The sequence below is a fragment of the Wolffia australiana genome, chromosome 15, assembly GCF_029677425.1.
Source record: "Wolffia australiana isolate 7733 chromosome 15, ASM2967742v1".
NCBI classification, from domain to species: domain Eukaryota; kingdom Viridiplantae; phylum Streptophyta; class Magnoliopsida; order Alismatales; family Araceae; genus Wolffia; species Wolffia australiana.
In genome coordinates, this window is record NC_135849.1 from 11348193 (window position 1) to 11365157 (window position 16965).

The 16965-nt window shown below is 36.7% G+C and overlaps 2 protein-coding genes across 2 annotated transcripts; one reads left to right on the forward strand and one right to left on the reverse strand.

Moving 5' to 3' along the window:
* Positions 1 to 4367: 4367 nt before the first annotated feature.
* Positions 4368 to 7612, reverse strand: LOC144712974 (uncharacterized). The gene is made up of 4 exons (XM_078587417.1): positions 7322 to 7612; positions 6987 to 7083; positions 4804 to 4863; positions 4368 to 4657 (listed from the first exon to the last, which is right to left on the reverse strand). The coding sequence occupies exons 1-4, from the start codon at positions 7570 to 7572 to the stop codon at positions 4577 to 4579; spliced, it is 489 nt and encodes a 162-aa protein (XP_078443543.1). The 5' UTR covers positions 7573 to 7612; the 3' UTR covers positions 4368 to 4576.
* A 7591-nt stretch (positions 7613 to 15203) lies between these two features.
* Positions 15204 to 16434, forward strand: LOC144713035 (putative xyloglucan endotransglucosylase/hydrolase protein 23). Its single transcript, XM_078587517.1, has 3 exons — positions 15204 to 15556; positions 15654 to 15847; positions 15938 to 16434. Exons 1-3 carry the CDS (start codon positions 15278 to 15280, stop codon positions 16317 to 16319), a joined length of 855 nt encoding a protein of 284 aa, XP_078443643.1. The 5' UTR covers positions 15204 to 15277; the 3' UTR covers positions 16320 to 16434.
* The last annotated feature ends 531 nt before the right edge of the window (positions 16435 to 16965 follow it).

Sequence of the window (16965 nt, forward strand, 5' to 3'; positions counted from 1 at the left end):
CAGCCTTGCACGTAGGAAACCGCCGCAGCCACATGCAGCCGCGTGCAGCCGAGACTCTGTGCAGGAAGCCGCACGCAGCCAAGACCGCGCACAGCTCCGCGCATAGAAGCCTGCGCCCAGGAAGCTGCGCGCAGCCCACACGCAAACGCACCTCGCATGCAGCCCTGCGTGCAGGAAGCTGCCGCAGCCGCGTGCAGCTGCGCGCAGCCAAGACTGCGCGCAGCCCACGCGCAGAGAACCACGCGCAGCTAAGAGGCTGCGCGCTTGGTTGACTCTCACTAAAAGCTATAGGCACAAGCCTGTAACTGAGTAACTACAGGCGAGAGCCTATAACTGAGGAATAGATTTATAAATATCCTTCTGGGAATTAGATTTTCTAAATCTAATCTTCTGAAGAAATTCTCTAAATTTCACTGAGAGCAATCTATAAGTTAATTACTGAAGTTTATTCTATGGAGTATTACTGAAGATCTTAGAATTTACTGTTAGGATAAATTATAAGATATTGATACGACAAGTTAAACTGAAAAGAATTAATATTGCATTACCTGCTCCTTGTGGTTCGACACCTTACTCGCTCTATTGCTGTGAGGTTAATTTTAATTGTTGATTGTGTCAATACTCACACGACTAACTAGTAAAAAACTAGTAAAGACACCATAATTCGAGATTATCAATTTCTCTACTAGATGTCCACAACACCATTTGCTCATTTCAAGCATATTTTGGGAATCACAAAACTCTAAAAAATTCTCCAACTCTTTAAGAACTGTATCTTCTCATTCTTGTAAATTTCTGCACATGTGAAACTACAAATCCTCATCAGTAATAAAACTATTTGACTTCAAAGAAGTCGAGGAGTTCAGTCAAAAATAACCATAATGTGCAAAAATCAGAATTTATAGCTTATGCATAAATGTTTAGTTAATTCAAATAATAATATAATAAATTCTAAATTAATAATACCCAAATCATCTAAAATGTATTCAAATAACCATGCATTTATCATGTTATCAAGAGTCTTCATGATGATCATATTTTCAAGATTTTTAAGAAGAGTTGGAGAAGAAAAAATGGAGATGCAAGAGCAACATTATCCCTTGGATACTTCTAGAGGTCAGGCATGTGAATGGCTTCAAAAAATCTCATAAAAGGTACATATGATGTTTTGATTTAAATATTTATTTTGAATCGATTAATTGCTTCCACCTCATGGAACCAAGCCACCATAACCCAACAGATCTTTCATAGTCTCACAAGCAAACCAGATAGTAAAGTGCATTAATTCTCTAAGCTTAAATTTTTTGTGTTTCATTTCCCACCTTATCCATTATCTCAGTAATGAGAGTCTTTTTTGCATGATCCAATGAATAAGACTTGCATACTTCTTGATGGTGAGCTTGTATATTTGAAAAGGTATGGTTCTATTTATTTTGATCATGACATGAATATTTTATTAGAAGTTCATTATGTTATGATGATCTGGTATATCTATCACTGACATCGTGATGTACTCCTGGTGTTTAATAAATATCTTCTATAGATGACTATCCATTGATGTAGAATAAAAGTGATATCCATTGGTGTGAATAACTTGGTATTGAATATACGTGTTCCGATTTCGAGATGGTCAGTGACCTGAATATTGTTAGGTGTGCCTTAAATATAAATAACGGTCAATATTATAACCTTTATTACTATAATATGCATGATATATATTTATACATATATATATGAGAAGTTTTGATTAGGAATATGACACTAGTCTTAGTGCTTCTCATTAACATCCCAAACATAGATTCTTAAATTGTTTCATTCTTATTTATCCTATCAGACTAGTACCATTCATGGATAAAAAGGCATTATTAATAAATATATATATATATATATATATTAGTGAGTAAAAATAATAAATTTAAGTTTCAAAAAAATCAAAAATATATGCATATGATTCTAAATACACATTCAATCAACTCCGTGGATCTAAGCTGATAGTTCAGTTATTAACTAGCCGTAGAGTGAGGGAGTGGATAAGGAGCATTATTTAGAGAGAGGAAATAGACGAAATGTAGTGATCAAAACCTGTGAACTTTTTCAATAAGGATCACTATTTCGATAACAATTAACATATATCCTTGCTGTTTATTCCAAATTGATATTCCAACGTGTCTAAATATTTAACATCTACTTAGTGGTTGTTTGCCCTTTTCTTAGTAGGATGGTCCTACTTGATATTGGATGAGAGAACGAACAAACCCCCAATTGCCTTCCTGAATCCAACTATTTTCAAAATCAAAGTTTTTAAGATAGTTCACCTAGTGGGCTCATACTTAGAAGCATTCCTTATGCATCCAATATAGTATCGAGTATTGTAATACATTATTATCTCTTTAAGTGCCGGACTGAACCAAAGATCTAATTGCAACTTAGGGTAACAAATCACTTATTGTTCACATACATATTATATATTCTTCTATAATCGTACTTCATTGATATTGAGATTTGATAGCATATATCTTTCAACACATTATATATTTTTCCTAGGGACAATTTCAACATTACAACCCTGAGGACTTGGAAAGACAATAGAAATGCAAACATAGCTATTGTATTATCTTCCATTGGTATTTTGTGGCTATACAAATAAATTAAAGATGTAAAATAACCTATATAATGATTAACTAGCATTAATGAGATCTCATCCCATCATTTTAAGCATCATTACTTGCAACACTCTTATTTAGTATTACTTTTAAAGCCATGCAAATAGCATTCCTAGGACACAATTTCTCAAATCAATGCATTGATTCCTGAAAATTGCGATATTTTGGTGTATTTCTGATTCTAAATTTTACCTGTAGATTTATTAAGATAATTAATTAGTTAAATTTAAACTTCATTAGCCAAATTATATTATCAATGTAATAAGATTCTGCCCATAGTGATGGGAATATAGGCTGTCAACAAGCCAATCACATATTCCACATCTCTTTCAAATGAAGCCTTTAAATTGAAGGCATGTATGATGCTTATAGTGAAGTCCAATGAAAACATTATCTAACTAATTGGATTACAATGGATCCACAATAAGATCACAACTCTTTAAAAGGTATTCTAACTCTTTAAAAGATCACATATTCCACATCAAGGACATCAAAATAACTGATTAAAATAGCATCGTCAAGTACCTCTCTTATGATTGGTATGGTACAGCTTGTGGTCATTAAAGATAATATTTGCTTTGTGGAAAGAAATCAATGAGTTGATCCATATGAATCCTTGAGTGGTATTAGACCAACTAAGTAATTTGTTTAATACTAGGTAAAGATCAGCTCCATAATCTTATCATATTTTCTCCTACTCCATAAAATAGTCAAAATAGAACAGCAGAGCCATCATGTGCACAGCAAATAAGTTAAGAAGCAAGAGGGATTGAGGTTTTGATCATTACCAACACTTTTAATACTTTCTCCTCCTCTCTCCCATTCTGGAATACATATATGGGTGCTTCAATTTAATAAATTCTATCACTATCCTTTCATAAATATGCAGACACTGTGGTTCAACCAAAATCATGAATAATTAAATGAGAGAAGCTAGGAAAGGCATTGACTATCCACAGATCATATAGGTTCAGGAAAACTGAGAGGAGGTTTGATTCTACAAGATGCTTGATACAAGGGATTTCAGGGCCCCAAATACTCCAATCTGTCCTGATGGAATGGTAGCAAAGTGTTCATATTTTTTCTAACTTGTATTCACAATACCTTCATAAGATCTCCTCACGACTCCCTTCTCCCCTTTGCCTGGCCCTCATTAGATGTCCTTCCTTCATCATCATATGTTACATTGCTTTGGTGTGCCTTCACCGCAAAAATCGTTTGTCCCACATATCTTGACTTTGTTCAATCTTTCATGTGTTTAAAAGTCAATCTCTGACTCTTCGGGCGTTGCCTTTCGGCTGACCACTCGCAACCCAACCTCAAAAGACTTAACAGCACAGGCTTATTATAATCTTTGATCCTTGATTCGTGCTCAATCTAACTCTGGTGATCAATCTAAATTTAACTGATAATTTCCAATGAATTGGTTATTTAAACTTCATATAGTCTCTATCAAAGTAATCAAAGACCACTTCCCAATTACCGATATCAATGATACCCCTCGATACGATAATTCAATCACTATATTTGTTCTGAATCAATCAGTTTCAGATTAAGTATCATCAAATCACCGATCTCTAGGATCCTAATTATATCTCTCCATATGTTACTTGTGCCATTAATAAGTAACATGAAATTTATGAGGCTTCATGGAGTAAACTTTACGTAGTATTGCACGTCATCATTCGTCGTCCAGTCTGAATCTGAACCCACCCCAAAAGTCTAATCAATTAACTGGAAGATATTAGAGTAATATCGAATATTGAAAGACAAAAAAGGAAATACCATGAGGAACTTGGCCTGGAGAATGGCCATCACAAAAAATGGACCAGATTAAGTTGACCCCAAAATAGCGATGCTGGCGCAAAACATGTTTATGTTTCTTCGAGAGGAATCTTACCAGGCCCAAACACTCATTTCACTTTCTCAATGATGTCGGAGATGAGCGCGTCCATGTCGAGCTCCCTCATGCGGGTGAATGGCCTCGGCATATTCTGTGGCATAATTATATAAGAACGCGTGTAACTATATGAACAATGGCACATGTCTTCAAAAATAAAATAATCTAAATGGAATGTTCATATTTTTATTTTTGAAAAATGAAATAGAATAGTCATATTGATGGTTATTTAATGATCACCAAGAGGGAAACAAAGGTCTGGCCGTCCGCTTCACGGATCTCGAAGCATCCTCTCCTCGGCTGTGTGAAAAAAAAGAAAGACATGGTGAGGAGGTAAAAATAAAAACCACGGTATCGATGAAATCACAAGGAAAAATAAGTAAAATATTAAATGACGGAAAAGGTGCATCTCACATTTTCGGACAAAATTAATGACTATGCTTGACTCGGGTTGATGCATTAGAAAATCAAATTTTACATACTTCGAACTTCCTTCCATTTTATTTATGCAAAACTTAAACATCAATGGCATCGACCTTAAATGAGAAAAAAACCCATTTGCATTTAGTATAATCCACCCATAGGTACGAGAGTCGTGTATAAATTTAAATATTTTAATTATCTGCAAAAATTTTCTGTGGGTACAGTTTTCTGAATTCACTTCTAATTGAGGAACCTCGGAGTACGTTGTCGTATTACTGGATGCTTACGTTCCAATCGATGTCTGTACCGTGCAAGACACCGGATGCTACATTGTAAAAGATATGGGAAAATTTTTATGATATATATTGTTGAAACACCAAGCATTAATGTAAAGTTTTCGCATGAAACTTCATCCATGATGATGAAAAAAGATGCAAGTCTACATCCATTCAAATTCTTTTACAAAATTGCAACTGAATTGCCCGTGGCTTAAACTAAATAGAAAATCAAGAAAGATGCACACTTGGTGAATTCATATTAAACCTCTTTCACATTCAACAGCATAAGAAATTGGGCAATTCAAAAACTATAAAAGACAATTCAAACAGAAGGATACCTTTTAGTGAAACATCCTTATAGGAATATGTAGTCAACAGAAATTATTATAAAAATGAATAGAACTTAGCAAAAAGTAGCAGAACAATTAATAAAATTAATAAAAAATTATTTAAAGAACAGTATCAGTACATAACAGATAGCCTATCTGCATGCCACATGTTGATGAAGCTCAAAGTTCCACAGAGAGTGCGACTTTTCAGCTGGTTATTGCTGAGGCAGAAGCTGATCATACGGGTCTATCGGCGGAGATGGGCCCCCATGGATCTCGTTGAGTGTCCTATGGGCGCTAGGGGGGAGGACTGCTCACACCTATTCTTCCCTTGTCACTTTGCCCAGAGAGTCTGGGCATCGCAACGGGTACCATAGGTGAATGTCTCTTCAGATGAGGTCTTTAGGACTTCAGTCACAGAAGGAAGACACAGGAGCGGAGTGGAATGGGGGAGGTTACTCACAGTGCTCTGGGCGATATGGCAACATCGGATTGAAGTTGTGTTTAAAGGAAAGGTGGCTTCGGTCCATGCCGTAGAGGCACTCATGTATTCTTGGGTTGGAAGAGGATAGTCCTTTTTTGGTCGGGTTTGTACATTGCTTGTACAAAACATTTACAATTTAATGATAGCGGGTTGGCCACCGATTCCGGGTGGCCTTCCATATTTTCTTTAAAAAAAAAAACAGATAGCCTATCTACACCATGTGAAAAAATGTTTCCATATTTAGGTTTGAAAACATTCTGACCTCCGTGGACAAGTAAAAAATTGCAGGTAAGATGATACGAACCTAGAACTAATGGGGCAGTGAAGGGTTGACGATTGCGGGGACGGGAATTGTCAGAGACTAGAAGAGAACCAAACAGCAAGGGTAGGGACCAGATTGGAGGGAAGCTGGCTGAAGATCCGGTGAGATGATCACAGGGATTGGGGATTGCTAGATGATCAGGGGGACGGGACTGAGACAAGGAGGATCGAGATAGCGAGCCAAGAGTCTGATCTTACCATAAGTTTTGACTGCCCTCCTCAAGAGAGGGCTACACATATTTATAAGAAAAGTAAGCAATCTACCCTAAACATGAAATGACTAAAATGCCCCTAGTGGGCTAAAATTCCCAAGATACCCTTCGGTAGGTAGAGGATCGTATCATAAGACACCATTGGACGAATGCACCAATTAGGAGCAAAACTAAAAATGCATCAAAATGTTTAGTATTGAATGTGGTATGACGTAAGAGTAAAACATGTGACAGAAGATTAGTGGACGACCGAAAATGAAATACTAATAGCTGGAAATGGACAAAATCTTGACAGATATTAAACTTCAGACGCAAGAAATACGGGGAAACTGCAAGAACGCAGCGATTAGGAAGTCCTAATTACGCAAGCGCAAACCTTCTCTGGATTTACGAGCACATTGATACCCGGAACACCTTTTTCAAGGCCGTCTTTCACCATTGTTGCCCTCTTCTTGAATTGTTGGCATTGTTTGCTGGATAAAAAATATCACGGATAAGAAGCAAAACATTTGTAAAATTTAAACAGTATCGTTTAAAAATATAATATCAACAACATACGCCAAGTTGTGCACAATAATCTTTCAAAGCAAAGGGATACACAATACAGTTTCCAGGCGGGCAAATGCATAATAAAGATAGTAAACCAATGAAAGATTAAACAATAAATAAGAGGAGACAAAACCCCCAGGCGAATCAAAAAATTGCGCTCACCAAGCTTCCACGATGACGGTCTTAGAAGAACTCTTTTCTGAAACTACAGTTTCCGCGGCGACCTCTGGAGCTCGTTCTCCGGACTCGATCGGCTTATCGTTTGCCTTCCCTTTGAGAGATTTCTTCGTTTTCTTGGCCGGTGGAGAGACTTCAGGCTGGATCGGAGGAGCAGAACGAGAGGATGAACTCCTCGTATTCCTCGGAGACGACGGCTTGGTCGCCTTCTCGTCGACCTTCCTCTTTGGCGCCATCTCCTCTTCTTCTCTGGTTCCTCCTCTCTAACCACAACGATCAATTTAAAATAGCTTTCTTTCCCGCCTTTTTCTGGCTGGTTACTCGCGGTCAGCTTAGTCGACCGGTCACCGCCTCTGGCACAACCTTTGAGGCAAATCTAACTTGCGATTCGGCCCTTTACTTTCACCATAGGTTTACCTTCAAAAGGTATTTCATTTGTTCACAACTTATTTTTTTTAATTAACTTAAAAATTCCTTAATTTTTAACTTAAAATTTTGTCTTTAACTTAGTTTTTTATCTTTGGGACTCGTTAGATTGAAAGAGTGGCAATTAAAAGTGAACAGAACGAGCAAAGGTTGGATATTTTATTATTATACATGAATCTCAGCGTAGATATATTACCTATGTTGTCCCCATATATATACAGACACAGAACTATTTGTGGCTCTGCTTATTTTTTCCCTTCTTTCTAAATCTCGTGTTACTTTTCTTTATAGCCTAACATCTGCTTGCTGCCCAATTTTGTAATAAATAGCTTTCATTTATGATATGAACAGGGCTGTTTGGTCAACTTCAGGCTTCTTTGAAAACAGATTTAAATTCAGTTGGAATTTCTTAAATGACCAGTGATATATATATGTAAGCTATCAATTAATCCATAATAAAGTGATTCAATTTGCTGTTTAAGATATTTCATGAAACTTGGGATTCAATCAAATGTATATAGGTTAAGTCTGTCATAAAAGTATTGACGGTACATTTTTTAATGTACTGAGGAGAATGGACCTCCTCTTACATACAAATAATACCCAGTGATTGATTAACAAGTGATGTTTAATCTTTGAGAGGCCCAATTACTCCCAAGACAGGTGAATACTTGACTCAAAAGCCTAGCTCTCAAGATTGAAGAGTCGCAATGGACTTGGGATGTGTTCCTAACTCGATGATTTAATGGTTTCTGTGTGCTCTGAAAGCCATTCATCCATAAAATTTCAGCACAATAATTATGTAGTTTACCATGTACTCCTTTATAGGTCTCCACAAAGTCTTCAGCACTTCTAGATTTGTATTTCTAGAAAACATGTGTTTCATGCCACGGGCTCAATTATCTTATTGTTTTCTTCCTGGAATGTGTTTGTAAATGTCGAAGGCAGTATTATAATCTGTGATATTTGTGGGCCCCTGTTTAAGTGTGACCTTCTTGATCCATCACCTCCTTTTACATTTCATCATCTTGCTTTTATAACACTCAGTACGGTGCTACTAGTGGTAACCTTATCTGACATTGGTTATCAAAAAAACCCCAAACATGTCCCACAACGATAACTGATAATGTTTCCAGGGTAGAAAATACATGACAATAACATATTTTTTCAGCAGATAATGATATCAAATACCAATATTATTAAGCAAGGCAATGATAGCAATTACACAATGATTATGAGTTCAATAACCAATATCCTTAAGCCTCTCTCTCACTCTCTATCTCCCTTACACTCTCACACTTCCTATTAGGGTTCATCCGTCCAATAGCTAATATTTGACAACCAATATACGATATCCGGTAGAAATTGTGACGGTTTCTAATGCCGGGTATCGAATATCCATCAGATACTGGATATTGAAACAGATATCATAAACCTCCAAACATGGAACAATGTGTCATGTAAGTATACATATTTTAAAGTCATGTTGGGATTATTTCATGTGTATTTTCTCCAATTTTGTAAGAATTTTATTCTTAAATGATATTTGATGAAGATCGCTGCTTGTCGACCCCTTAGCCTTTTCAGATGTGTGGCTCTTCCACCTCCTTGTCTTAGTTCTCACAGGTCACTTCACTTGGTCCTTTTGTTTTCATGAATGAGGTTACCACAACTTTGATATCAACCACACATGTCACTTAAGTGGCTCCCTTAACCTAACCTTGGAAACTCTCACAATATCCTAAAACCCTCTGAAGATGATATAATAAAGCAATAACAATCAAGATTAAATAAATAAGGTCAATATGAAGCACTTTCGAGACGTTCAAATTTTGTCTTAAACTCAACAGGTTACTTTGAATTTCCTTTATGACCACTTTTTGACTTTTGATTTTGGCTATAACTAATCTACCGTTTGATCAGTGAACTTAGGTTTCAACTAGATCACCTTCACAAGATCTTGATAAGGATTAATGTTCAATCCATCCACTTTGTAATTTCAGATTAGGCTCTCTAAACCCCTCTCGATTCAGTCCCTTTAATCTTCAGCTTCAATTGATTCAATCTTATCTTTATGATCCGATCAATCCACCAACTTACCGCCCACACTATATTGATTAAAACAGAATATTAGTCCACAAACTTCACCCTCTCTAACTTTTATTTGATGCAAAATCTCATTCTATGAAAGTTCCTCAATAGGTTTTCTTCAAAACTCCATTTATTTTACCAAATCCTTTTTTCTCTTATTTCACTTCAATGCCTGTTCTCAAATCAAAGTTATTCCTCTCTTTCTCACGTCAGCTTCTCTCTTTAGAGGTAAAGCTCCTCTCTTTCTCACATCAGCTCTGGATGAAAGACCTGCAATCAAAGCCGAATAAAAAAAAAGATATTAAAATGCATTATTTTATTACTTGCTCTATTTTATTTCTACGGAAGGATATCTGCCAGACAGGAAAAAGGGTGCAGCCCTAACCTCTATAGATCATGTCAACCCTTCATCTCCATTTCATAAGATAATGAAATGATATTCTAGAAATTCAATTAGAAAATGAAAATAACATTTTAAATACATAAGTCCCCCTTTTAGGTACGCACCTATCCATATAAACTTACAATATCATGTTTTTGCTAATTTTATTTGCACTAATATGATTAAATATGCATGTCATGAAGCAAACAATGATTAAATATCATTTAAGAATAATATCATGATTTTCTAGATTTTTTGACATCAGATTTATGGTGAAAATAAATTTCTAAATTGTAATATATCTTAAAACTTTATGACATTAATTGGAGGATATATTCCTTTTTAGTAAAAATATAAATATATTTTATATTATCCTTATGAATAAATATTAATTTTTATAGTTATTTAGTGCATTTATGAGTTTTTCCAGATTTATGAAATTTTTGTTGGTAATCTGAAGAGAGAAAATCAAAAGGGCTAATAATGATTCGATTTGAAGTGATAATATCTGACAATCCAAAAGGAGTTCTGGCTAAAGTTTTGAGCAAAGGTTTGACAATCTTTCTTCTTTCCATCTAAAAGTTTTTTTTTTATAAATAAACACCTTGATTGAAAAAAAGTTATACTCAGATATCTTTTACTTTTTATGGTGAGAGAAATAATGTAATCTGAAGATCCATGAAATTTTCTTTGGTTTCCATCATGAATTTAAATTAGAAAGCAGAGTACTGGAAGGGCTCTCCCGCTATCAGAAATTTCCTTGATCGTAGTATAAGTATCTATAGTGAATCTTCTTGAGCATACTTCACTATCTTCTTCTCAACATCTTTCACATCCATCCACATCTCTTTACAACATCCATTCATCCATATCCATCCCATCGCATCCATCCATATCGATTGATACCGATCCATATCCATTCATTCATATCCATCAACATCCATCTTCTCCATAACATAATACATCTCCATCTTCATTGACTATATTCCTCATCATGACTCACCAGACCCACCTATTTTATTTATTTTTATTCACATATAATTATTCCATATGTCTATATTTAAAAATCATACTTCTCATATTACCTTAATCTTGAATAACAATACCTTTCGTTATCCCCTTGCATCCTATAAAAATATATTAAAGTATAATATTCACTTCATATGTAGATCATCCTTCCTCTTCACTAACTAGTTAAATTGTTCAGTGAGTCAAGGACAATTTGTTTTTGATTGTTTTTATTAACTCAAATAGCAATGACAAATTATTACTCTAAATTTGAGATAATTAGTGACATATTATAGAAGGAAATATAGTGATCTTTTTATAAATTTTGAAGTAATTACCTTTATGATACGTAAGTTGACTTATTATGTGGATCAAAAAACTTGATTGCGCATATCTTACTGGGATCATTATTATTCTTTTTCTTGTTTAAAATGCTAAATATATTTTAAGGTTGAGATTGAAAGCCTTAGAGGGTAGATAATCTGTTAATGTTGCAAAAAACTAATGGCGAGCAGGCTTGGATAATATATATTTTTTATTGATTTCTCATCATAGGGGCCCATTATAATGTAATGTTAGATTTGGGAGACTAAATTTTTTTGGGTTCTGTGTCCTTGACATGCATAAAACAAAACTGATTGACACAGTAGAAGACTTTGAACAGAATCAATGACATTTAGAACTAAATCATCAAATCACTTAGGCAAGTATCGGATCTGTGAGCTCTTGGATACTCAAGAGAGTTGATCGAGTGACCATGTATCCACATGATTTGTGACACTTCAAAACTCATCCATCTTGACCAGCCTAGTTCACATTGTACCATCATCGTTACACAGTCCGTATCACATAGGGATGGGAGAGGAGTCAAAGGGAGAAGAAGGGGCCCTCAATAATTTTTGCCCAGGTGATTTTCATTTAAGGCCTTCTCTATTTATAACAAGTGATAATTTTTCATCAACCCCCTAACTTTAAGTATATCCTCTAATGTCAAAAGGACCATTTGCTTATGACCCCCTAGACCCATGTATTACTCTACCTAATGACTCTAAAAGCCTAATAACCACTTTTCCATTCCAAATAAATTAATTATACCATCATACATTATTTAATGAAAGATTAACTAATCCAATCAATAGGTTGGATCTCTAACCCATGGGTTGCCAAGCTACACCTCTTGCTCTGGAAGATACAGATCAGTGTGTGCTGACTCACTAACGAAGCCTGTCTATCATCGGTTAATCCATCATCTGATAGGTGCACCTAGGATGAATTAGGGTGCAATCAACTGTCTAAACCTCCACAAGTTTTTGCGGGTTATTTATAGAGGAAATTAGACTGACATTAAAATTATAATGAATTCAATAAGTAAGAAACATCATAATGAATTGTGTATATGAAATTGAAAGATCACATAAGATTTTTATTGAACTTTCGGCCTTAGGTTTCGTTCTAATAAACTGAAATGCAAGGATATTAAGAATGTCCATTAGGATAGTTGTGGGAACAAATTGATCAATAAATGACAGATAAATACATGTCAAAGCCTATGGCCTTTATTCACATGTGTGTTTTCCAAAAATAAATGCCTTTATTTTAGTTGCCTCAGCAGACATTTCAAGAAAAATACATATAAGATCATAATAATGTTTTTAATATTATTTTATGCAAGTGTGAAGTTATTTATTATGAATCAATGCCTTAGGTATTGGTTCCAGGTGGAAAGTTGAGAAAAGCTACTTTCTGCACATCAAGAGCACTCATTACTGGAATAAAATGGAGCCTAATTAGGGTTATTATTTTTTGCTTATTTTTCATGAAGCATCTGCTTTTAATTTAAGATAAACCAGTGTTTTGTAATTTAAGTCTAACAAATGCTTGAAGATGTTTATAAAGTTTAAATTTCTTCCTCGCAAGTTAATTCTCTTGCATAGAGTTTTCATTGATATTCACCCATTCAAAATTATTTTTGTCATAAAGGTACACTAAACATTTGGTCTGAAATAAAGTATTTATATTTCCTCCGCGTCAACATTATACTAAATTTTATCATGTTTGTTGATTTTATCTATATGGTAGTGGAATCTTTTTCCCATTCAATGACAGTAAACATATATCAGTACCTTTTTCAAAGCCTAAGTTCAACTGGCAGGAGTAACAAGATGGCTTTAGACTACAGGCAGCAAAGGCGGAATATAACTTTTCCCATTTAACATTAAAACTTCTGGAATAGCTTTTCAGATTTCGCCAACTTCAGATAGAAAGAACAATGTAACTTTATCATACGATTATATTCCTCATTTGTCAAAAACATTCACAGTTTTAAGAACGAAGGTATGTATAAACATGATCAACCATTTTGTGGATACTAAAAAATATAAATATCTGGAGAACCTATAATTTGAACATGATTGTTGAGCATGATATACTTTTGGCTCCACTACACACACTTGAGGACGAAGAATAAGGAAATAGGAGTCAGCAACTCACCAGCATCGTTAGCAGCAGCTGACGAAAAGAAGCGGCTAAGATTAAATCTAAATCCAAATATAGGTAGGATCAAAGAAGGTCAGGATCAAACCGCATATAGGAGATAAATCAACGCTATATAATCTGTTATAATGGCTAAGATCAAAATCAATCTAACCGCAGAAAGGAATGAATCTAATCAAGCCGCTATAATCTGTTATAATGGCTAAGATTGAAATGGCTAAACTTTATAGTATTACACTATATACGATATTATAAATATGAAACAAGGTTTCCATCTCTATCTCCTTGTCTATCTCCCTCCTTTTTCTTGTTCACACTGACTACTGGCAGTTTCCGTTGTTTTCGGTCAAGACATTTAATATTGAGTTTACCCCGACTAACACATATTACCAATATTAAAGCACAAGGGACATCTAGAAGCCTTTTGTTAAAAAAAATATTCATTAAAATACCGATGACGTTGACCCTCAAGAGGCGAGGATGTCGGCGAACTGCGCTTGCGTCTGAACGACGTCAGAACCAACTTCTTACCTAACAAAATATGAAAATCCCAGACACTTGTAAATAAGAATGTGGGAGATTGCATTTGGGCAAGCTTTTTAATACCAAACAGGGCCGCGAAGCTGATGTTTTAGCAACCGAAGCTCTCGCCGTTTTACGATACAAAAGAAATATCTATATCACCGGAGTTTGACGCATGCTCTCTACCCACCGCTATCGGTCCATGGCGGACAGCTGAACAGCAGCATCACGCCCTCGGTTCTGGTTCAGACTCGGAAGAACAGTCAAACTCAGCCATGATACCGATTTCTCAACGCCAATGTTGATTTTTTCTACGAAATTAATTATACAATTGTAAATACATCGAAATTAAGGTATTAACCCGGAAATCAGTCTCTTGACGCTATCAAAAATCACATATTTGGGCTATTCTTGCTGCTCGATGTAACTTCCCGTTCAACCCGTCACAGTCGCGTATTACAAGTATATCACAGAGTAAACAGATAATAATGTTTATTCATTAGTGTAACTATATTATTAAGTACAAATCCCTCGACGTTGACAGTCTAGAGGAGAATCACGGGGTACCTACGGTGTTTGACCAATAAAACAAAGTCTATGGGCCTCGGCGTACCTACGAGTGAGATGTATTATCTGTTGTTTAGTGGGAACGAAACTACATTTCATCGACGATAATGTAAAAATTAACCAGCTGTCTAAACTTTGAGACATCCTCTACACACACGAGTTATATGTCCTTTTCGGACAGCTTAACCGGAGCAGCAAGCCCCTACCCCGGGTCTAGACGCGGATGAACAGCCAAACACCCACCGATGTTGAATTTTCGACGCGGAGGATCATATAATTAAAAAAAAATGGCCTTTAATATCCTGGCTTTCTAAACTCTTTGATCTGCCGTGTACGCGCTTCCAAAAGAAGCCCTATAAAAAGGACAATGCCAAGACGGCAAATACATTGACATAAAACATCTCTCGTTGGAAGCACAACGGTAACAGAAGGGAAGCTTTCGACGACCGACGATGGCTAGCTCGTCCGGAACCAGGATAAACATGGTGTCCTGTCTTCTTCTCTTCTCTCTGTTCTGCGCCGCGTCGGCCGGGAATTTCTTTCAGGATGTTGAAATAACATGGGGAGATGGCCGGGCAAAGATCCTCAACGGGGGTCAGCTCGCCACCCTCTCCATGGATCAGACCTCAGGCTCTGGCTTCCAATCACGGAACGAGTACCTATTTGGGAAGATCGACATGCAGATTAAGCTCGTCCCGGGCAACTCCGCTGGCACCGTCACTACTTTCTACGTGAGTGTCTTCCTTCTCGGGCTACCCTTGACTATTTTGTATTAAAACCACGGTCACCGTTCCTGACAGAGAGTTCCGCTATTTATGTATGGTGCAGCTATCGTCGCAGGGATCGGGCCACGACGAGATCGACTTGGAGTTTCTGGGAAATCTCAGCGGATCCCCCTACACGCTCCACACGAACGTGTTCACTCAGGGACAGGGGAATCGGGAACAACAGTTCAAGCTTTGGTTCGACCCCACCGCCGACTTCCACACCTATTCGATTCTATGGAACCCTCAGATAATTATGTAAGTCTTCACGTTCTGGGTTCGACATATTTTTGCTTAAACGTTTTCTGAGTGCGGAACCTCTAATCATGTTCACGGTGACATCTGCAGCATTTACGTTGACGGAACCCCGATTAGATACTTCAAGAATAACGCGGCGAAGGGAATCCCATATGCAAACAGACAGCCGATGAGATTGTACTCCACCATCTGGAATGGAGAAGGCTGGGCGACGAGGGGCGGCCTAGTGAAAACTGACTGGTCCAAAGCGCCTTTCACTGCCTCCTACAGGAACTTCAATGCCAACGCTTGCGTCTGGTCCAGCGGAACCTCGCGATGTCCTTCGGGGAATGGCCCGTGGTACAACCAGGGGTTGGACGCGGCATCACTGAGGAAAATCCAATCGGCGCAAAAGTCGAACATGATCTACAACTACTGCACTGACGCCAGGCGGTTCCCCCAGGGATTTCCCTTAGAGTGCAGCCTAGTGTAAATAATAGTAGTCTTCATACTTTCATTGGGCGAAGGGTTTCGTAAACGCTGAATTTACTCGCGGATTATTATTGTTTGCTACTATTTGGTGCAATAAAATTTGAAATTTATTGATTTGGACCCTGTCTAGCGGCTGCTTTGAGCGAACATTCGGGCCACACATTTAACTTATTTTTGTTGAGGAGTCAGCAAACTCCTCTAATGAGTCAGCCAACTCGCCACGTTGACAGCACAGTCAGCAGCCAAATCGATAGGGACTTAACAAGATTAGCTGGTAAGAAATTGGCACATACCTTATACCCTAGCGGTCAGGATTAAATATAGGTTCAAACATAGTTAGATGAAAGATAGAGGACTATGATCAAACCGTAGATACGATCAGGATTCACTGATATATATTTGTTATAACCAGTTATAATCGATAGGATTAAAACATTTTTATTATTACATAACAATATGGTATTTCAAATAATAACCTGTGTTAACATTGTTCTTTGTGGATAATACAATGATCTTCTAACCACCAATCTTGGTGTGTCTCTTCTTCCTCTTCTTTATTTTCCTTCTCCTCTATCTCCATTCTTGATCTCCATTCCTTCTTCAAGAATCTTCACATGGTATCAGAGCGACTCTGAATCGAGCATGGC

Excerpts from the sequence above, each read along its gene's own strand:
- LOC144712974 (XM_078587417.1), bottom strand. The coding sequence starts at position 7,572 with ATGGCGCCAAAGAGGAAGGTCGACGAGAAGGCGACCAAGCCGTCGTCT. Across the intron at positions 7,084-7,321 it reads ACCGTCATCGTGGAAGCTTG|CAAACAATGCCAACAATTCA; the intron begins GTGAGCGCAATT and ends TTTTTTATCCAG. Across the intron at positions 4,658-4,803 it reads AGACCTTTGTTTCCCTCTTG|AATATGCCGAGGCCATTCAC; the intron begins GTGATCATTAAA and ends ATTATGCCACAG.
- LOC144713035 (XM_078587517.1), top strand. The coding sequence starts at position 15,278 with ATGGCTAGCTCGTCCGGAACCAGGATAAACATGGTGTCCTGTCTTCTT. Across the intron at positions 15,557-15,653 it reads GCACCGTCACTACTTTCTAC|CTATCGTCGCAGGGATCGGG; the intron begins GTGAGTGTCTTC and ends TGTATGGTGCAG. Across the intron at positions 15,848-15,937 it reads TGGAACCCTCAGATAATTAT|CATTTACGTTGACGGAACCC; the intron begins GTAAGTCTTCAC and ends TGACATCTGCAG.